The sequence below is a fragment of the Ambystoma mexicanum genome, chromosome 3q (assembly GCF_040938575.1).
Source record: "Ambystoma mexicanum isolate Mex_15411 chromosome 3q, UKY_AmexF1_1, whole genome shotgun sequence".
In the NCBI taxonomy this organism is placed as follows: Eukaryota; Metazoa; Chordata; class Amphibia; order Caudata; family Ambystomatidae; genus Ambystoma; species Ambystoma mexicanum.
Window position 1 is genome coordinate 344,971,686 of NC_090926.1, and position 22,866 is coordinate 344,994,551.

Sequence of the window (22,866 nt, forward strand, 5' to 3'; positions counted from 1 at the left end):
ATGGTTATTGAGAAGGGGAGTTGGGGAGCAGGGGGGGAGGGGGTATTAAACGTAGACAAATTTCTCTGACCATGTTATCCAGAGACCGTTCCCCTTGGATCGGTTCTGGGGGTACCTGGCGGCGTAGTCTTGGCATTGGGCGTTCACCTGAGTTGCGAACAGGTCGATCTCTGGGGAGCCCCATTCTGCGAAGACGTTGGACACAGTGTCTTCGTGCAGCCGCCATTCGTATTCTTCAGGCAGAGGAAAATCTAAGCAGAGTATGTCTGCCAGAAGATGGAGTTCCCCTGGAACATGTTGGGACAACAGAAACATCTTGCGTTTGAGAGCCCAAATCCAAATGTTTTGGGACAGCTTGGATAGCCCTGGAGAGCGAGTGCCCCCCTGTTTGTTTAGGCAATACATAGCTGTAGTGCTGTCCGCCAGAATCAGCACGGTCTTCCCTTGCAGTTGTACTTGAAAGGCTGTCAATGCCTTGATCGCTTATAGCTCCAGTAGGTTTACATGGTTGGATGCTACTTGAGTGAGAGTGGCTTCCACTGCAGGGGTGGTGAAGGTCATCTCCTTCAAGAGGTTTTCTCTTGACCACCACTGCAGAGAGAGAACTAGGGCTGGCGAGACAACTACCAGATCTTCCATTGTCCGCTGGCCTGACATCACTAGCTGTTGAGCCACTCTTGCATGACGCCATCATTCCTAGCAAGCGCATGGCCTTGCGCACCATCCCCTCCCGACTGGCTACACATTGAGGGATCAGAAAAAAAAGCATTTTCTGAACCCTCTTTTTGAAGACGAGACGTCCTTCGTCCAATTATGGCTCCCAGAAATTGTTTTGACTGGGGACTAAACTAGATCAACTGTTTTTTGGGTGTTCGAAAAACATGCATCGAACGAGTCCCCTTGTGATGAGCCAGTCGTCGAGGAAGGGTAAACTGGGACCGAGTCTGCGCAGGTGTGCTGCTGCCACTACTAGGACTTTGGTAAACACCCTTAACGCCGAGGCGATGGGGAGTACCTTGAACTGGTAATGCATGTCCTGGATCATGAACCTTCGATGTTTCCTGTGCGCTGGCAACATTGAAATATGAAAGTATGCATCTTTCATGTCCAATGTTGCCATGTAGACCCCATGTTTCAGCAATGGGATCACCTCTTGCAGTGTTACCATGCAAAACTTCTGGGGTTTTATAAACCTGTACACTGGGCGTAGGTCTAAAACAGGGCGCATGGTGAGATCCTTTTTGGGGTACAAGGAAGTACACTGAATCAAGAACCTTGTTTACCTGAAGAATAGGGACGGCTTCTACCGTGTCCTTTCCCAGCAGTGCTTCCACCTCTTGATTCAGGATCTCCAGATGGTCCGGTGAAAGACGCAGTGAGCGTGGCAGTCTGAATTGTGGCGGTTGGGCGAATTCCAAGCAGTAACCGTGGGCGACCATCTTTATGACCCACTGGTCTAAAGTTATCCCCTCCCATGCCGTGAGGAAAGATGTTAATCGCCCCCCAACCGGGGTGACATGGGAGGGGACCTGGACTTGGTGATTTCTGACCAGAGGCTGTGGCTCCTCTGGCATTGGGGCCTCTACCTCTACCACGTTTCTGACCCCTTGAAGGTTAGTATGAGGGTCTTCCAGATGTTTGTCCTGTGTTGAAGCTACCTGTGCCGCAGTTTTGACCAGCACGGGCTTGCCCTCGAATGAACCGCTGAGAGTTATTACCCCTGTGGGAGGAGGGTTTCTGCGTAATTTGTTGCAGAGACTTTAGAGCCTCATGCTCTTTCTTGGCTGTTTTCCAAAGCCTCATCCACCGCTTTCCCGAAGAGGTTAGACTCCCCAATGGGTTATTAATGAGGGAAGCCTGAGTTTCAGGTTTAAACCCTGATGTACGCAGTCAAGAATGTCTTTACAGCAAGGTCCCTTGGGCCAGGGACCTGCCTGCAGTGTCCAGAGTTCTCTTGATGACATGCTGGTTAACTTGTCTTCCCTCCATTAAAATAGAGAGAAGTTTTGACTTTGCGGGTTCATGAACCTCTAGGAGGCCTTCCTGGAGCAAGTTCCATTGGGCGTCGGCATAGCTTGCCAGTAGTGGTCTATTAGCAATCCGCGTAGTATATGTGGCCGCCGACGTGACGTTTGCCAAGGGCATACAGCCACTTGGCTTCCTTGTCCAGCAGTGATTCCCCTGTGGCAAGGGGTACCCCTGCCCTTTTCCGAGTGGTAGTCTCTACCAATGAATCTGGGACGGCGCGGCCTCTGATGTATAAAGGGTCGGGAGGGGTGGAATCATTTTCCGACTCTTGGGTTCACCGCCTGAGTTTGAGCTGGTGACACCAACGAGGGGGCCACCCTTCTCTTGATAGAGGGGGATGGCCTGGCTAGATGGAGGTTTCTGCTTAAGGATATCCTCTACAAAATCATGCTCAGGTACAGCTTCTTGAGTGGAATTTTTAAAGTATTCAGCTGCTTTTTTCAACATGGTGTTGAATGCCATTTGGTCATCTACAGTAGAGGCCGGGGTGGACGGAGGCGAATCCAGGCACAAAACAACAGTGTCCTGATCTTGCAGAGTCCATGGGTCTTGACCTTCCTGCTGGATTATCTTCCCAGTTGTCCATAATATCCTGTTCTTCCTCATAACTTTGTAGGAATGAAGCTTCCTCTTCATTATAAATGTCCCTATATGAGTCCATGCGGACAACGTCTTGCTGAAAGGTAGAAGACTGATCTTAAATTTGGAGGTTAGACCTTTTCGTGGAGGATGATCAGAAAAACTGATAATCTTCTCCAGCCGATCCATACATCCTCCGAACTTTTTTCGGCCCCATAGACTTCAAACGAGCCTATGGGTGGAAGATCAGTGTTCTCCGCCCTACTGCGTCGAAAAGAGTCTTAGGGTGTCGGAAAGAGGCTCTCGACTATCTGCGTACTCATCGTAAGAATCTGGATCCCAATTCGCCGAAACTTTCTGCGGCTTGTCCCATAACTTTAGGCGGAACCAGGATAAGACCCACCGCCGCAGTAATTCTTTCGATGCTGCTTTCGGTAGTCGCCAAATCAGCATGAGACCGAGGTTCCGATGGTTTATTGTTAGGTGTAGTACCTTCCGTGGCGTTAGAGGGAATAGCGGTTGGTTTTTCGGGTAGAGGCCTAGCTGTAGTTTTTGGGCCTACAGCAGCCTTCGGGACTGCCAAAGCGTTGGATTTTTGCGCTTCGACGTGTAAAGTTTTTGAGCAGCGGCCTTACTTGATTTAGATTGCCCAGTCGCAAGACGCTGTTGCGGATGTGGGGAAGGCTTTGGATCTCAACAATCCGAGGGAACCGGCGAAGTTTTCGGCAATCCTGTTGGCGCTTTCACCTTTTTTGACGAAGACGTTGAAAACGGTGTAGGGGTTGTTTGCTTAGTGTGATGCGCTTTTACGCCCCTGTCGCCGGGTGTTGTCCCTGTAGCGAGGCCAGAGTCAGGCCTTAAAGGGTTGGGGATGGGCGTGGCGGACCTAGAAAAGTCTGCCTCGAGGACTATAACATCCGCAACAGAGGTTTGGTCATCCAAAGTACCCCGTCACTTTCAGCGGGTGTGGCTTCCACCCGCAACATACCGTACGCGGCCCACCGCTTTGCACAGCGCTCCTTAAGGGTCTTACGCCGAAGGAGTTTGCAGGCCGCACACTGCTTCTCGTTGTGCTCTATGGGGAGACAGGCGTTACATGTCCTTTGTTCGTCCTTCCCATCGCTAAAGGGAAGGATGACCACACCAAAAGGGAAAAGAGGGGAAAGGAGGAAAGACATACCGACAATATGGCCACCCTGACCTCACTCTCCCTACTGTATAGGTTGGCCAGAGGGCCCGACCACCTGTAAAATCAGACCGCTGGATTTTAGGCGCTGAAATTCACAGCCGTAGCGAATCCCCGTAGTCTTAGTCGAAGATGTTCTTGGTGAGCGAAGTGACTTAACAGAGAATAACCAACAAGTCGGTAAGATAAACAATGTCTCTTGTAAGAGCTCTGCTATAGGGCGACTAGTTATCTGGGTGGAAACACACAATCTGAGGGACCTCAGTGCGCGAGGGATTTTGGGTACACTACACGTCACGATAGGGATAGTGTTACGGACACGCCTATGCCGACGTCCCCTTTGTCCCCGAAAGAAGATTCAATACTCCGCGGTTACCACTGGATGTCGGACCATATGCACAGCATGTGATTCTAAGCAGATTAACAAGCATCAGACCGAAACTATCTAGGGTCAGATGTTTTGATATTTTGCTGTCAGTTTTTTACTGACTGCTGGAATTACCCCTGGTGTTTCCCAATTGGTGGACACTTTTCTGTAAGGCTTTGTGAAAAGGGTACGATTGGATTTTCTTGTGGTCCCTTATCAAGCATGTCCGTGAGGTCATCTTGCTCATATGCAGGTGTGGGCCTAGACCACCACATGTATTCCATTATCCTGTTCATAACTGACCTGTATTTACTTTCTGCATGGTCCCCTGGATCAGGCTTACTAAAATCTCTCTGGCGAGGTATCAATTCCGATTGCTTCCTGCAAAGTGTCTTTCAGGTCTTTCAATCAGACCTCTTCTGGGATCAGCACATCCAGTCGAAAGAACGTTACAGTTGGTAAGTAACTTGTTCTTCGAAAGGATTGTGTCCTCACATATTCCTCATCTTTGAGACTCCCAAAGCAGTAGTGTGTAGAGGAGGCGGGAGTAAAACAAAATGTTTCTTTTTAAAGATGCAGACTGCAACACAGCTTTTCCAAATCTCGTCTCCTGGCTATAGGAGGAATCAAGGCTGTAGACTTTAGTGAAAAAATGTGTGGACGACCATGTGGCAGCCGCACATGTCTTTAATTGGAGCTGAAGAGGCTGCGATACCCCCGATAGAATGATCCCTGAGGTGTTGAGGGGGCTCTTTTCCTGCCAATTTATAGCATTCCATAATAGTTAATATAATCCATCTTGAGATGGTCTGTTTTGTAATAGGTAAACTTCACTTGTGCCCTGCATACCCCACAAACAATTGGTCTGCTTGCCTAATCCTCGCAAGTCTGCTACTGTAAAAACTCAAGGCACGCCTTGGATCCAGCCTGTGCAATCTCGCTTACTCTTTCCCTGGATGGGTAAGGTTATTTTTTGTGTGATGTGGAATTCTGAGATCACTTTGGGAGACAATTCGGCTTCAATGAGAGCTACCTCATCTTTGTGAAAGATTGTATGTGGAGGTTTGCAAGACAAAGCTTGTAATTTGCTCACTCTTCTGGCAGAAGCTAAAGCCACTAGAAAGAGTGAGAAACCTTAATGAACAGGAATAAAGGGTTTCGAATGGAGTACCCATTAGAAATGTCAAGACTAGGTTAAGGTCCCACAGTGGAACTTGAAAAGGAGATTGGGGGTGGCATGAGGGAACATTAGTTAACCCTTTCAGAAATTGAATCACTATGGGCAATTTGAAGTATGAAGGCTCCTCCGCACTGCGCTTGAAGATTGACAGCGCTGCGAGGTAATCCTCGATTGTGCCAACTTGAAGACCTGAATTTGCCAAATATAGCAGAAAAGATAACACCATTGGTGTACTATATGAGAAAGGTTCAATATTCTCTACACCAGCTGCAAAATTTGTTCCAACGACAGCGGTATAAAGATTTTGTTGCTGGCCTTCTGGCTGAAAAGAAAACACCGCGATTAAGTCATCCGGGAGGTCCCAACCCTTGTTATCTCAACCTTTCAGAAACCAGGCGCGAAGGCTGACTATGCCGACAGCTGGATGGAGAACCCGCCCTCCCTTCTGCGAGAGAAAATCCTCTTTGCCGAAGACGAATCGGAGGACAGATTGACATGTCTAGAAGATCGGGGTACGTGATCCTGGCCCAATCCAGGGCAATTAGGATCATGGGTTTCCGGAATCTCCTTAACCGGATCATTTGAGGAATGACTGGGACTGGAGGAAACGCGTACAGAAGTGGAAAATCCCAGTCCACCACAAACGCGTCCCCTAGAGCTCCCCTCTGGGGAAATTCCCTTGGGCAATACTGATTGCACTTCTGGTTGATACTAGTGCCGAACAGATCCACTTGAGGGGTTCCCCAAAGGGCGAAGATCTCTTGAAGGACTCCCTGAGCTAGTTCCCACTCGTGGAAGACTGTCCTGCCTGCTCAGAGTGTCCGCCGTTGAGTTCTTCTCTCCTGCTAGTTTAACTGCCGATAGAGATTCCTTCTTGATTTGCCCAGAACCAGAGCTGCATCACCTCTCTGCACAGTGGCAGTGACCCTACGCCTCCACTTTTGTTGAAGTAATGCATGACCACTGTGTTGTCCGTCATTATCAGGACATTCTTTCCCTATACTGATGGCAGGAAAGCTTTCAGCACTAGTTTGATCGCTCTCAGCTCTAATAGGTTGATGTGTAGTCTGGACTCTTATGCAGACCAACGACCGCTGATGGTCAAGTCGTTGGCATGGGCTCCCCCACCCCATGAGTGAAGCGTCCCTGACTACCGTTATCTCCGGCCATGGTTGCCAAAACTGCTCTCCTATCAAGATGTTCTCCCGGCAGGCCCACCACTTAAGGTCTCAAGCCACTCTGAGATTAATAGGAGATCTGACATCTTTCCTGAGTATTGTGACCACTGAGTGCTTAGTGCCCACTGGAGAGATCTCATTTTCAGGCGATCCTAAGGCACTAGAAAAATGCAGGATGCCAGGAGGCCGAGCAACCTCAAAAAGGTCTAAGGCTGGTAGATGCTGGAAATTTTGAAAGTCGACCATCTGTAGAATATCTTGAGCCCTCACCTCTGGTGGCAAGGCTTTTCCCAGGGATGTGTCCAGGACTGCTCCAATTAACTGGAGTCTCCGTGATGGTATCATCTGTGACTTCAAGTTGAGGGAGAAGCCCAGCTTGTGGAGGAAGTGGCAAACCTAATCTAGATAGATCTGAGCTTGTTCCAGGGACGCTGCTCTAATCAACCAGTCATCCAGGTAGGGGTAGACATGAATCCCTTCCCCTGAGACTTGCAGCCACATCCGCCATTAGCTTGGTGTTGACCCTTGGGGCAAAACTCGAAATTGATAATGTTGCCAATTTCAAACCTCAGTTACGTCCTGTGCTTGTGATGGATTGGCACATGAAAGTAAGCATCCTGAAGGTCTAGAGATATCAACCAGTCCTGAAGCTGGAGAGCCTGAAGGATCTGGGAAAGGGTTACCATCTTGAACTCGTCTTTCCTGAGGAATTTGTTATATTCTCGCAAGTCTAAGATGAGTCTCAATCCTCTGTCCTTCATTACAAAATAAGGGGAATACCAACCGTAGTTCCTCTGCTACAGGTACTGGTTCTATGGCACCTTTCTCTAGTAGGTCTTAAATCTCCGGCATAATGAGCAGGTCTGGAAGCTTAAAAGACTTGTTCCCTGGTGGATGACTGAAGAGTGTGTAGGAAAGGCAGGCAGTAAGCTTGGGCAACTGTTTCCAATGCCCAAGCATCTGACAGAATAGCCTGCCATTCTGTCAGATGTTGAGTTAACCTGCCTCCTACTGGTGTCTTGTGTGGGGTACCTCAGAGGGGTTTAGAAGCAGCTAACACATATGCTGAGGGTAAAGCAGCACCTGCTGATGCGGGTTTGGTACCTTCTACCCATCCACCACGGGTGAATCGTCTCTGGCCCCTTTGAGCTGACTGCCCTCTGCCTTTTCCGAATCTACTTCGCAGAGAGCTTTTTATTTACTGCAGGGAGAACTTCAGGTGTCTCCCAATTTGCAGCTATTTTTCTCTGCAAAGCAGCATGAAAAGGGACTATAGGGTCTTCTTGAGGCCCTTTATCTAAGAGGTCAGTAAGATCATCTTGCTGGAAAGAGGATGCAGGTGTTGTCCACCCCATAAATTGCACAATTCTAGTCATAAGGGCTCTAAGGCATTTCTGCATGTTCTCCAGGTTCTGGTCCAGCAAATTCTGCCTCTGTATCTATGCCACTGACATGTAAAGATTCTTGCAGATATTTCAATCTATTCTACTCATAAATTATTTCCTCTGGAATGGGTACTGTTCTTTGTAAACCAAAGCAGAAGCCAAATTAGTGGATACTGCTTGGGAAAAGGTTGTGGTTGTAGACGTTACAGGTCTCGACAAACCCGCAAATGGCATTTAAAAACTTAGGGCCTTGATGTACTTGAGAGCATCGGAATCCTACTCTCGTCGTTATTGTCAACGCCTTGGGCGGGACCTGATACCTCTGGTGCCGGTGGTGTAGATGAGGTTTGAGGCCATCGAGGACATATCCTTTATCGGGGTCGATGACGACGGCGATGATCGATTTGTGCGTCGAAGGTACCTTTGACGATTCATGACGCTCTAGGGTTTTTGCTCGCTGGGTTCGACGACTCACGTTTTTGTTTTTTGGGTCCTTCACCCAGGGTATCACCTCTAGGCATCTGAGGGGGTCAAGGCAGTGTTCTCAAAGACCAAGCATGTTTTTTACGAAATTCCTCCCACTTAGCTGGAGCGCTGTGTTTAGTGGGGCATGTGACCATTTCTGGGGAATTTGAGGATGAAGAGGGAGATCCATGACGCCTCTTGTTAGAGTGTCTCGATCTCAAAGAGTGATGGGAACCGCTTCGAGATCTCGACCGGGAAGGTTTCTTTCGATGGTGAGGGGACAAATGTCTCGACTCAGCCGAGTCGAAAAGATTGAAGGGGTAGAAGATTTAACCACCTTACCTCTTTCTAACTTCCCCTTACGATCCTTCAAGGCTTTCGCCATCAGACATGCAGTCCTCACATTCCGAAAACTGCTGCTCTGATCCCAGCTACCACAAACAGATCCTGTGAGGATCCGTTAGTGAGATCCTTTTACCACAATCTCGAAATTTTTTGAAGCCGGATCGTGGTGTCGATGCTTCGGACGAAGATGCCACCGTATATATTGTAGATTTTCGAAGATTTTTGAAGAGTAGAAAAACCGCGCGTTGTGTCTCCGAGGCTTACGAAGTGCAGAAAAACAGAACTAAGCAACGGATGCTACGCGTGACTATTTATACCTGTGGTGACGTCAGCGCCGATACAGAGGCCTTCAAGGGACATTGACGCGCAGCACCCTCTACAGTGGAATTCCCCCCCCCACCCCAAAGCCAGCAAGCTGGAAGTGGATTTATCAAAGATAAGGAATACGCAGGAGGACACAATCCATTCCAAAGTTATTTATCAGTTTTTAAACAAGCACTTTAAAAGGGGGCCATATATCTAAACATCAAATATACTTTTAAATACTTCTCCAGAATCAGCACAAAGCTAGTAGATCCGCTTTACAGATGCTGGTTACGCACTCCCTACACCCTGAGGTGACTTCATTCACAAGGACAGTAATGGCATTTGTGTATCACTTTGCAGACTCTGAGGTTGCAGAAAGCAAAGGTAACTGAAGTGAAAAGGTTTAAACAGGTTTTCAGGGCATGTGAGCATACTTAAATCTTCCAATGAAGTCTAGACAGAGGCTTACCCAGCAGTAATAGTTTAAAGCCAAGTCATCACTTCTGAGAGACAGAAAATATCCAAGTCAATGGACTAGAGTCAGGACAGCCAAAGTCGATTGGAACAGTCTATGGAGCTGAGGCACTGATTTTTTTTTTAAAAAAAAAGTCTTGCTCAAAGTTAGAGCGTTTATGTAGAAAATCACTGTAGGGTCACAAGCTGTTGCACGTGAAGGGTAGAGCTGAAATCATCTCTAGCAAAGTAGCTACTGCAAGTCTGAACTGAGAGTAGCAAAGCAAAAGACACTGAGGTAAGTATCCCAAGTCTCAACAGTACCTCTGGTTAGAAGGTCAAACCAGCTGGCTTCTGTCTGGTTGCAGTGATGCAGATCCTTGGTGCCTCGGCCTCAGGCTTGGGGACAAGAGGAAGACTCCTGCGGCAGCAATTTGGAGGATGGCGCAGCTACAGACTCTTTTCGGATCAGCGACCATTGTGTTTTCAACACATCGTAAACAGCACCACCGTGGATGTTCGATACCTGTTGGGCTTCCAGCACTCTGGTGAGGGGACTTGAGCTCTGGTCGTCTTGCTTCTGGAGGGTACTTGGGAGACTACTGGAGCTTCTGGCCAGATTGCAGACGTTTCACTATACTGGATTTCTCGACCCCTGGCACTCTGTTCATGCAGCAGCAAAGTAGTACAGCCAGTCGAAGATGATGGTCCAGTGGAGTTCGCCTCTGGGTTATTTGGTCTCCCTAACCCAAGGGAAGAAGTCGTCCCTTCCGGAGCTTCTCTGGTCGATCAGAAAAAGGGGTTTCAGCACAGCACTAGAATGTCACTGGGCAATTCAAAGGTCCAGGAGGATGCAGCAAGCTTCTTTCGTGGTTTCGTCAGGTGTTCTTCACAGTGGTCGACTCTGCCTCCATTTCTAAAACCCTCACTTTTTAAGCAGGTGTCTCCCATTCATGCACAGCCTAGCTGTCTCTCAAACAGGAGGACAGCCGGCCAGCTAATCAGGACTGGGTGCATTCAGGAATTCATACAGACAAAGTACAGGGGTGTTTCAGGAACCTCCCTCACTTCCTGCCCTTCCAGACACACTGGAGCCAGAGGCGAACAAAGGGGTCAAACCTGGTTTGACCTGGAGAGTTAAAAACCCAGACCAAAAAGCAAATAGTGTAAAAAGATGACCGGGGCCATTTTGACACAATGGTCACCCATGGGTGCTATACTGCAGCTGAGGATTCAGCCTGTGTAGAAAAGCAGAATGGTAGGAACATTAAACCACTGCCACCAGCCATTTAAAGTAGGGAGGATTTCTCCGACACTGCACTGAAGGTGCTGTTTTCACTATACAAAAAGTAGATGCCAATGGAGTTTGTCAAACTCCAAAAACAAAGGAAACAATTCAAATCAGATCAAAATACACGAGAAAAAAAGGCTCACTCACTCCGGGGTTAAGTCCAGCAAGAGAGCTGGGGGTCTCCAAGGTTGAAGGGAATTAGCACAGAAATTAGAGTTCTCCCCAACATTGGCTTGGGTAACACTTGCCTTAAGTCTTGTGTAGATCCTGTATGGGTGATTTTGGGAGTTTGCCCATACCATTCTCCCAGGCCTAATGCTTGAACGCATCTAGGGAGTCTTCTCCAAAGTCCCTGAACACTTTCCAACTCAAGTCTGTACTTGTTCAACAAAATATCCTTTGGAACTGACTTTCCTGCATCTGAAACCTATAATTATCTGCCTACTGTTGCCTCCTGGACCACTGGGGTCCCTCTTCTGTCACTCTCATGCCCTAGAAAAGGGAAGGACTTTTAAAGAGAAGGAATCGGACTTGAAACCTTAACAAGTGTTGCAAAGTACTTACTTGTAATGAGTAGGTATGTTACTTTGATTCCTGAACAGAATAGGTTAAAAAGTGTCCTGAAGTTATTACTTCTCTTGGAGTTTCTTTTGCCCCTCTGAAAAGTATACAAGTTACTTCGAAATTGTGTTTCACTCTTCAAGAAAGGAAATTAGTAGGTACTGTTTTATCATTTCTGAAACTGAATGAGTGCAAAAGCTTACCAATAGGGTTTACTTACCTTGAATAGCTGTTTCCATTCTAAAAGTGTACCTTTGGGTTTTGCTTAACCTGATCTGCTTAGTGCAGACCTAAGATATTAATTTTATCTTAGAGTTGCATACTGCCCCTCTGGAAAGTATATAGGTCCTTACTTAGCTTTAACTGCTGATTTGTATTCCACATGTCTGAAAAGTTGCATTGGTAAACGGCCTAGTCCTCTATTAGAAATAAAGAGCAACTTTTTTAAAAAAAAAATGAACAGTCTTAATGCATTCGTATTTATTCATGAGTAACTGACTGTACGTCTTAAACATAGGAGTTATTTTAAATTCTTTGAACTTGGTTATAAAAAGTAATAGCGGTGTAACTGTATCCATTCCTAACAGATTTATTTACTGAAAAGAAATGCTAGCAAATATTAAGGCCAGAACGGGGCGATCACTCCCTATGGACCCATTACCAATAGTCCTAGGGGTTGTACCAGACTAGGATTCCTATCCCATGTCTAGACCCATGGTGGATATAACTTCACTTATAGCAAGGCAAACCCAGGCTCTTTTTTGGAAAGCAGCAGGTGGTCTGATGACATACTGGTGGATAAAGGTAACAGATAATCACGATGGAAAGAATCATGCGCCAATACAGACAACATGTCCAAATACCTACTAATGTGAACACCATCTTTGGATTATGGGAGGGGAAACTCTAGGCTACATAGACCACAATTGCTAAAACATTTATCCTTGAAATAAGGTAAAAGCAAGGGATAGGCCGGGTCACGTGAAATCTGATAAGCAAAGGATGCACATAGGTAGCATTGAAAGACTGTTTCGAGGCGCACTTTTCTAAACTGAGGTGGACACCTTAATCTCACCCCAGACCCACTTTCCTCCCCTTGTGGGGATATGGGGCAATAGGCGGCTTTGGGTGTGGCAAGTCATCATGGTTAAATATAAAAATGCAAGTCTCATGGTTATTGCTCACTTGCAATGACTTATTTTACTGAATACTTGTATACTGTTAGTTTATCAAAGAAATTGGAAAACAAAAAAAATTAAAGAAATGTTGAACTCTTATGATCAGACAGTAAAAATAGTAGTTTCTTCCTGTGGCGATACTGGCCCAAACATTTCCATGGAGTTAAACAGGAGGATAAGCTTTTTTTAAAAAAAATTGTTTGGGATGTTTATTCTTCTCATTTTACTTTTTGGGGAATATTTGCCCATTTTTAGGGAGTAAAAGTGGCCAATACACCCCCTTATCTGTAGGGCTGCTGGTGACCATGTAAATACAACTCCAAACCAAAGGCTATTGGCTTGTATGGATCATTCCTGCTATGTGCAAATGTAATGCCAAAGTTGCGCTTTAATAGGGTATCCCTAATGGGTCAGCCAACTTTGTCATTCACAGTGAGGTTGGTCAGTGTTACGTAAGAATTGATGGTCACACTGTGAGAATACACAACACTTATCGGCTTGGTATTAGGTAACCCACCTTTTGGTATAGGTATGTACTACACAAATAGGTAGTGTGACTGAGCAGCCAGGCCAATCTCAAGAGGGGTAAACGTGAGCTGTACAAATTAACTCTGTAAATATAGGTAGCCAACACATACACTCAAGGTTTCAGTTAAGGAGTACAGACAGCACAGGATTGTAATGTCAACTTTTCTGTGTGTACAAACATCCAGACTCAATCACTTAACAGTAAAATAATGCATATCACATGCATCTAGAACACATTTAATTTACAAATCTGTATAAGAGTAACTTTGTTCCTCACCATTGAGACAACGCCGCCGATACTTGTGATAGACGTGTTGTGTGAATCCATTCTCCTTTAACAGCTCATGGGACGGATGCTGAAACTTTGGCAGAGACTGTGGTGTACAGCCGAAATTGTTGAGGGCCGCGGTCCCTTCTGAAGGACTTGCATTGGAGCTGAAATAAAATGACAGTTTAGTAAGCAAACACTAATCCTCTAAAAAAATGTTTAACCACATGCACACCCAAGTCTTTATCCATTAAACTTGCGAGGAGCCAATATACTCCCAAGGAATTAACTTTAGAGTGCTAAGAGGTAAACAGAAGAACAAGTTACTTCTTACCTTGTAACGTTCTTTCGATGGGATGTTCCTCCGACGTATTCCTTATCTATGATATTTGTATCTCCTGCTTGCTGGCCTCGGAATTTTTTTTCCAGTAGAGGGCGCTGTGCGTCGACGTCCGTCGAGTAGGTCTCCTCGACGGCCACCGTATCGACGCCGACTTCATAATGCCTATAAATGGCCACGCGCAGCGTCCGTTGCTCAGTTCCGTTTTGTAGAGTAAAGTAGTTATTGTATGAATGGTTACCACCCTTGAAGGAGCGTAAGCTGCAACCACAAGGGAAATGTTACTGCAGGGATGGATGGGAGGGGCGATAAGGAATACGTCGGAGGAACATCCCATCGAAAGAACGTTACGAGGTAAGAAGTAACTTGTTCTTCGAAGGGATTGTGTCCTCCGACGTATTCCTCATCTATGATAGACTCCCATAGCAGTGGTATGTGATTGGAGGCGGGAGTAAGAGATGCCATATTACCCTTTAAGAATGAACAGAGTAACACAGCTTTGCCAAATCTAGTCTCTTGACTAGAGGAGGAACTCCCAGTCCACTACGAACGCGTCTCCTAGAGCTCCTCTCGGGGGAAATTCCCTTGAGCAAAATCTGTCGCACTTCCTGTTGATACTGGTCGCGAACAGATCCACTTGAGGGGTTCCCCAAAGGGCGAAGATCTCTTGAAGGACTTCCTGAGCTATCTCCCATTCGTGGGAGACTGTTCTGCCTGCTCAGAGCGTCCGCTGTCAAGTAGTTCTCTCCGGCTAGGTGAATTGCCGATAGAGAGATTCCTTCCTGAATTGCCCAAAACCAGAGCTGCATCGCCTCTCTGCACAGTGGCAGTGACCCTACGCCTCCTCTTTTGTTGAGGTAGTGCATGGCCACTGTATTGTCCGTCATTATCAGGACGTTTCTCCCCCGTACAGACGGCAGAAAAGCCTTCAGTGCCAGTCTGATGGCTCTCAGCTCCAACAGGTTGATGTGTAGTCTGGACTCCGATGGAAACCAACGACCGCTGATGGTCAAGTTGTTGGCATGGGCTCTCCACCCCGTGAGTGAGGCGTCTGATTACTGTCATCTCCGGCCATGGTTGCCAAAACAGTTCTCCCTTCAAGATGTTCTCTGGAGAGGCTCACCATTGAAGGTCGTGGGCTACCTTGTCCGGAATCCGGAGGAGATCTGTCATCCTCCCTGAGAATTGTGACCACTGACTCCTCAGTGCCCACTGAAGGGAACTCATTCTCAGGCGAGCCTCTGGCACAAGGGATATGCAGGATGCCATGAGGCCTAGCAACCTCAAAAAGTCGTAGGCTGGGAGACGTTGGGCATTTTGAAACCTGGTGCCCATCTGCAGAATATCTTGAGCCCTCACCTCTGGTGGCGAGGCTTTTCTCAGGGACGTGTCCAGGACTGCTCCAATGAACTGGAGTCTCTGTGATGGTATCATCTGTGACTTCTTTAAATTGAGGGAGAAGCCCAGCCTGTAAAGGGAGTGGCAGACATAATCTAGTTGGATCCCAGATTGTTCCGAAGAAACTGCTCTGATCAACCAATCGTCCAGGTAGGGGTAGACATGAATCCCTTCCCTCAGACTTGCAGCCACAACCAACATTAGCTTGGTGAAGACCCTCGGGGCAGAGGTCAGCCCAAATGGCAGAACTCGAAATTGATAATGAGAGTTGCCAATTGCGAACCTCAGGTACTTCCTGTGCTTGGGATGGATTGGCACATGGAAATAAGCATCCTGAAGGTCCAGAGATACCAACCAGTCCTGAAGCTGGAGGGCCTGAAGGATCTGAGAGAGAGTTACCATCCTGAACTTGTCCTTCCTGAGGAACTTGTTCAATTCTCGTAAGTCCAGGATGGGTCTCAGTCCTCCGTCTTTCTTTGGTATGAGAAAGTAGGGGGGAGTACCAGCCCTTGTTCCTGTCCGCTACAGGTACCGGTTCTATGGAACCTTTCTCTAGCAGGTCTACAACTTCCTGCAAGAGGAGCAGATCCGGCACTTTCAGAGAGCTGTTCCCCGGTGGATGTCTGAGGGATGCGTAGAAAAGGCAGGCAGTAACCTTGGGCAACTGTCTCCAATGCCCAAGCATCTGACGTAATAGCCTGCCATTCCGTCAGATGGTGAGTTAACCTGCCCCCTACATGTGTCTTGTGATGGGAGACCTCCGAGTGGTTTGGGAGCGGCTGAGGCAGTTGCCGAAGGTAAAGCAGCTCCTGCTCATGCTGATGCCGCTTTCTTTCGTTTACCCAGTCCACCACGGGTAAATTTTCCTTGGCCTCTGAGTCGGCCGTCCTCTGCCTCTTCCATATGAGGAATAGCAGCAAAAGGACCTTCCTCTCCAAGAGGATCCTGAGGGACGAACATTTGTTTGTCGGATTGCAGCTCCTAGTGACTTGGCTGCTGCTTTAGATGTTTAGTTTTTCCAAACTGTCATCCGCCTTTTTACCAAATAGGGAAGAACTGTTAAAGGGCATATTTAAAAGTCTGGCCTGTACGTCGGAAGCAAAGCCGGACTTTCTCAACCACGCATGCATGCGGATTGTGGTACTTGCCGCAATGGCCCTGCTGATAGTGTCAGCAGAATCAATGCCAGTTTGAAGGGACTCACATTGCATCTTTACCATCTCTGATATTTAAAAATGCGTCCCTTTTTTCTCCTTCCGGTATGCAGTCAGCCGCCGATTAAGCACACTCCCAAAGAGTGTGGCTGAACCTAGCGAGCGTGCAAGTTGCATTAATAGATTTTAAAGCCATGCTACAGGCTGAGAAGACTTTCTTAGCCATGGCATCATATTTTTTATCATCCCTATCCTGAGGAGCAGTGGGGTAAGCGGAAGTACTGCCTGATGAAGTTGCAGCCTGGACCACAAGACTCTGGAGTAGGGTGCTTAGATAGGTATTCAGGGTCAGCAGCAGATACCCTATATTTCGCTGACAACTTCTTGTTAACCCGCAGGGACAACTTCAGGAGTTTCCCAGTTAGTTAAAATCTCCTGTGGACCTTTATCCAGAATATCTGTGAGATCATCCTGTTGAAAAACAGGTGAAGGCGCAGAGCAACCCATGAACTCCATAATTCTTGACATTAGGGTTTTATAAGGGGTATCAGCATGTTCCCCAGGGTCTGGTTTGACAAATTCCACTTCTGGGGAAGTGTCTAGGGCACTTGCTTCCTGTAATGCATCCTGAAGGTCTTTCAACCTTCTTTCCTCAGAGGCAAAAGTCCTCTGCAGCCCAAAAGGCCTTTCTTGGTCTGAATCTTCCCTTTCTTCAAAAAGTGAAGTTAAGGGGGGATGCTCTGGTCTGTGAAATGGTATAAAACCCATCTCTAAAGCAGAGGGAGCCATCATCAGTGGCCTTGAAAGGGTCGATGTCGTCGACGATGTAAAAATCCTCGAAGGCGCCGACAAAGGTTTTGAGAAAACTGGAAGAGGCCTCGAAGAACTCGAGGATTGGAATCCTGCTCGAGAATGCCGACGTCGTGTCGGAGGCTCTCGGTGTAACCGTTGGCTGTGAAGTAGCCGTGGGTCTTTTATCGGCGTCGACTCGATCGACTGATGCGTCGAAGAACCCTTCGATAACGGCGCCGATCTATGCTTCGAAGGGGCTTTCGACGATGGCGTCGGAGATGCTTTACTTCCCGATGGCTCATGGCGCTTTCGGGTCGACTCCTTCGCCGGGTGCTTCGACTCACGGCGTTTAGATTTTTTGGGCTTTTCACCCGGGGTATCACCCTCAGCTGACTTCGAGGGGGACAAGGCCGCTTTCTCGAAGACGCTTAGCATCTTTATTCTGAGTTCCTCCCACTCAGCTTGAGAGCTGTGTTTTGTGGGGCAATTTACTCTTTCAGGGGAACTAGAAGACTATAAAGGGGATCTTCTTCGTCTTTTTTTCGAGTGTCTAGACCTCGACGAGTGGTGGGAGCCACTTCGAGACCTAGACCGAGAATGCTTTCGATGGTGAGGAGACGAATGTCTCGACTCTACCGCGGAAACTTTCGAGGAAGTTAAAATTGACTTCCCTCTCTCGAGCTTCCCCTTACGCTCCTTCAAGGCTTTCGCCGTCATGGATAGGCATTCCTCACACTCCGAACACTGGTGTTCGATTCCGAGACACCACAAACAGATCCTGTGAGGATCCGTCAACGACATTTTCTTCCCACAGTCTCTGCATTTTTTGAAACCGGACCGAGGAGTCGTCGGGTCGGAGGAGGAAGCCATCGAGTACGAGTCGGTTTTCTCGAGGAAATATGACTATATATCGACTGATTAACTGAGCAACGGTATTCCGAGGCACACGAAGCGCAGAAAAACGGAACTGAGCAACGGACGCTGCGCGTGGCCATTTATAGGCATGACGACGTCGGCATCGATACGGTGGCCGTCGAGGAGCACCTACTCTGACGTCGACGCACAGCGCCCTCTACTGGAAAAAAAATTCCGAGGCAAGCAAGCTGGAGATACAAATATATATTTTTCTTTATTTGTGTTTGGTTCATATACAAAAATAACATTTCGCAGTACCTTTACAAACATTAAAATGTCTAAATATAGACAGTTATATAATCGTTTTTCCATCTTTCGCACCTGTTTTAACATGATTTATTCCATTCGAAGTATAATTTAATTTGTAATTTAATCTTCTGATTTAAAATTTTCTAATTCCTTATCTATATATCTACACAAGTTAACAAGTTCAAATATTAGCGGTGTATAGTTCCCTTGCATCCTCCGTGCCCATAATGTATGCGTACAGTCCTCAAAGTCTCTGTTCACAAATTTCATTAACCAGTTGGTCCTCATATTCCTGAAATGTGGACATTCCAAAATAAGATGTTTTAAGGATTCAACCGATTCATTACATAGAGGAAATCGACAATTCAATACTTTCCTCTCACCCAGGAATAGTCCAATGAACAGTTCTCTCTTGTGTGAAAGAGATTCAACCGGTACCTCATATAAACCTGTTGCACATATTTACATGGAAACATGGTTATATACGAATACCTCGGTATACTTTTTTTTAGAAAGGCTCCATATTCTTCGTACAATTTATATGCTGATATACTATCAATAGTGTCTTTCCAATCTAGTTCAAATAACTTTTTTTTTACAAATGCTGGGCAATAGCATAAATCCTCTTTCATAATACCAATCGTGTGTATAAGATTTTGCATATTAGTTTGGTATTTTTTGAACGACAATGGAGTGGGTGCATCTAATAGCCCATTCAGGTCAACATATAAGGAATTCTTAGAAGGAAAGCATATCTTTGCATAGCACGAGAGTTGACGCCATTTCCATCTTGAAGATAAAGCAATTAACCCTAATTCATGGCGAAGAACTGCATTAGGTAAAGACATTGGCAAGTGCATGGCTGATTTTATCAGAGTTCCCTGCCATGAATCTAGGATTCCAGAGACATCGCTAAGGCACATGTCTATGGAATACAGTATGACCGATTCGATTTTTAGAGTCAAAAAGTCTATTAGAGGTACCAAGGAAAATTTACAGTATTTTGAATAGATCACTTTAAGTTGCCATAACAGGGGGCGCGATTTGTTTATTAAATCGGACCAGTGTATGAGTGAATTTTGCGCAGATATTTAATAGCCCAAGTATATTGCACTAGGGGAGCAACCAATTTTAGTCTGCATAATTTCCCAACAATACCTTTTACTGTTCTGCCTCACCCCAAACTTCAAAATAACTGTTTTTGCAGGGTTAGGCATTAAGTTGTGTAACGGCAAATTGTTGAAACAATAATAACTTCTTTTGTAATCCAGCCGGAGTTGGATCAAATATGATGATACCATCAGCAAATGCCATCCACTCGCATTTGAGCTAGTTTTACAGATAACAGATCTTTTAAGTCCAAATATTTGTCCAACTCGGCACTATACAAATTGAAATAGGTTGCTGCTAGGTTACATCCCTGCTTGAGACCAATAAACGTATTGATCTGATCGGTTGTTCTACCATCAGCAGAGATTCTTATTTTGTATGAAGTATTAGCGTGTAGCTGAATAAACCAGTATATTAAGTATAACGGAATTCCCATAGTCATCAATTTCTTCCACAAAAGGTTTCTCACGACATTATCAAATGCCGCCGTCATATCGACCCTTGCCATATATACTGGTTGTGAGTGTTTACCTCTTGTGTTTGCAATAAGGTGGGCCATTACAGTAGCATTCAGTGTAGTATTCATTCCCTTACGAAAGCCCGTTTGAGATTTTGAAAGGAGATTATTTTCTTCAATAAATTTTTCTAGATCATGCAATAGTAATATGGCAAAGAGTTTTGCATCAGTGTCAGAGATATTGGTCTATAATTCTGAGGAAGGGAGGGGTCTCCCTTTTTAAATATTGGTACAATATTAGCCTGTGTCCAAGAGCAAGGGATTTTGCCGGAATTAATTATGAATTCAAATTTAGTTTCCAGCATTTCCACCCAAAACTCTGGGTCAGCTTTGTATAAGCACAGAGGAAGCCCATCTGGGCCAGCAGATTTTGAGTAGGAAATTTTCGATATAGCCCATTTCAGATCTTCCCTTGACCATTTCAATTGGACAATCTTTGAATAACATAGCTGAATATTGGGAATAGACTCAAATCGCTCCGGAATACGATACTTCAGGGATATATAATCGCACCATGTTTCCTCAGATATACAACAAGGTGATGCTACAGAAATGTCCCTTTCATTCTTTTTTATCGTTCGCCATATAGTTCTAGTATCATGAAGAACAATTGCACGTATAAGATCACAATACTCTATTGTATTTACATATGCAAGCAAATTTTAAATTTCTTCTATATTCTTACAAAATCAACAACTTCGCTGAGCTACGTTGCTCCACTCTGAGATCTGTGGATAGTAGCTGCCTAATTGCTTTATTCTTATTTCGTTTAAGTACTTTACATATAGGATCAAATGGATGGGGGTGGGTAGTCTGCACATACTTTTTCCCGAAAAAGGAAAGTGCATTTTTGATCAGCTCTGTATAATGCTCAATCTTTGTTGTAGTCAAGTCAACATTAGAGACTTGACTCAAATTTAACTTCTGTGAGACATATTTGACAAATTGGGAGCATAATCCTTGATTCCATCTGATGGAAATTTGTGGTCGGGCAATTTCGACTAGAGCCATAGCAGGTTCTATGTGTGGTCTTCTACACTCCCATTTTAGATTACACAAGAGATGTGCATGATCACTCATCCCACTAAAGCCACACTGAGGAGACAAGTAGCGAGAGAAGAGATCTAGTAATGAAAATAAAGTCAATTACCAATGACTTTTCCCCGCAAGACCATGTAATTTGTGATTTTGGGTCTTTATTACTTATGTCCAAATCCCAATTTTCCATTAGTTCTCTAAATAACACCCCCCCCCCCCTAGTGCGTGAAAGTACATTTGGTTTTACATTTCCATAGTCATCTCTCTACAATCGCAATTGAAGTCTCCTCCAATAATAATCTCAGTAGGTGGAACAGATTTTGCTATATTCCCATACAATCAAGTTCATCTAATATCACATTAATCCCTGTGTTGACAGGATTCCAATATAAACATACTACAGTGATCAACATATTTAAGTTGGGTGGACTGTTTTTCACAGACACAAAAGATTTGCGGATTCCCAAACCACTTTGGTGCGTAAATCAAAACTGTTGTTTATAGCAATCGCAAGGCCACCACTAGGGCGTCCAAGTAGCTGCTTCTTTGCTAACTTACAGTAGGTTGTGAATCCTGGTATGAGGAATACATTTGCTTTCATAGTTTCTTGTAATAAGATAATAGTGGGCATATCTTCAATTGGTAAGGAAGCATGCCAATTCCTCAAATTCGAATGACCATACACATTCCAGGAGAGTACCTTCAACAATTTGCTATCCGGTTGCTATAAGGAGGAATCCTGGGTTTTCACTCCTAAAAGGGCAAATACCATAGGTTCCAACCATGGCATGCCTTTTTCCATTGCTACTCGTGTGAGAAGTGCTTGAAGCTCTCCTTTAATAACAGTGTTACTTTGTTGGGGGTCTAGTATATCAGTGTCTGTGGGTTTCAGTTCTAAATTGGATTCACTAAAGGCCAGGAAATCATTAGCTATTGATTCTGTTGTAAATGTTAATAATTTTATTCCTTGATTTTTAAATTCATCTCCATATGACATGATGAAATTTAACATAGTTTCTGAACCCAAATAGCATACTGCTCTACAGTTATCAGTCTGCGCTGTGGATACTCTCAGTATATCTTACGTGGTAATCAATCTTAATTGTGGGATTCAAGAAAAGAGATAGTATAAATGATCGCTTCATTCTCTTACCTGAGGTCGAGATCTTATTTCCTTCCATCCCCACAAGAAAGATGTTAGATTTGCTTTCGTTAAATTTCTCCATTTGGTTTTCTATATTAACACACTGAGCTGTTGAATCTGCACTCTTCTCTTGCACTCTATTGTTAGTACTGATCTTTGAGTATCTATAGTTAAATCTTTACTAGGCAGCACCTTTTGCATTACCTCATTCGACTCTAGGAGGCATGTTGATAGATTTTTTGTTTGAATACACTGATAGCAGAATTTGTACCTCTTCCAATATCTTCAGAATTGATACTTCTCTCACCTTCCCCTCTTCGCCCAATGCTGGACGACTATCCTCTTCTACTGGTTTAATTATTTTTAAAGTTCTGAGATCTGCCATTGGTAAGACTCTACTCAAAGCAGGTCCATGAATCCCAATGTAAGGAGGTGAAAAAGCTGGCCTTGCAACTATTTTATTTATTAGTCGTTATCTTTTCCACAGGCATGCTTTTTTCATTTTCCTCCTCAACCTCTTCTAGAAACAAAACATCCTTCTCTACAAATGATCCTTTCACACAAGATAAGGGAGATGCATGTTCAAGAATACACTTTGATGTCTTCCCTTTCCCATTGATCTTATTTGAGAATTTAGTGTGACCTGTTTCATTCTTATCTGCAATTCTAACCGGGCCACCCACTGATTTTTACAGATCTCGCTATAAGGTTTGTTCCCTCCTAATTTAAATTAAGGGTTGTTAGCTAAGATTTCCACAGGGCTGGTAAATCTTCCTTGCCTGGTTCAACTCCAGAACTTTTTGCTTTTCTAGTGAGATATTTTCCATTAATACCTCAGTGAGTGGGAACCTTTTTCCACACTCACCTGTCTCTAACTCTTTTTATGGGCGTCATTTTTAAGACTCTCCCAT

The 22,866-nt window shown here is 45.3% G+C and overlaps 1 protein-coding gene across 4 annotated transcripts in view; it reads right to left on the minus strand.

The window, feature by feature from the left end:
* Positions 1-22,866, minus strand: part of LARP1 (La ribonucleoprotein 1, translational regulator) — a 1,174,773-nt gene that overhangs the window by 255,728 nt on the left and 896,179 nt on the right. For all 4 annotated transcript variants that reach the window (XM_069653974.1, XM_069653972.1, XM_069653971.1 and 1 more), the window contains one exon: positions 13,308-13,465. In XM_069653974.1, coding sequence (XP_069510075.1) covers positions 13,308-13,465 — 158 coding nt within the window. The remainder of the gene's footprint in view (positions 1-13,307; positions 13,466-22,866) is intronic.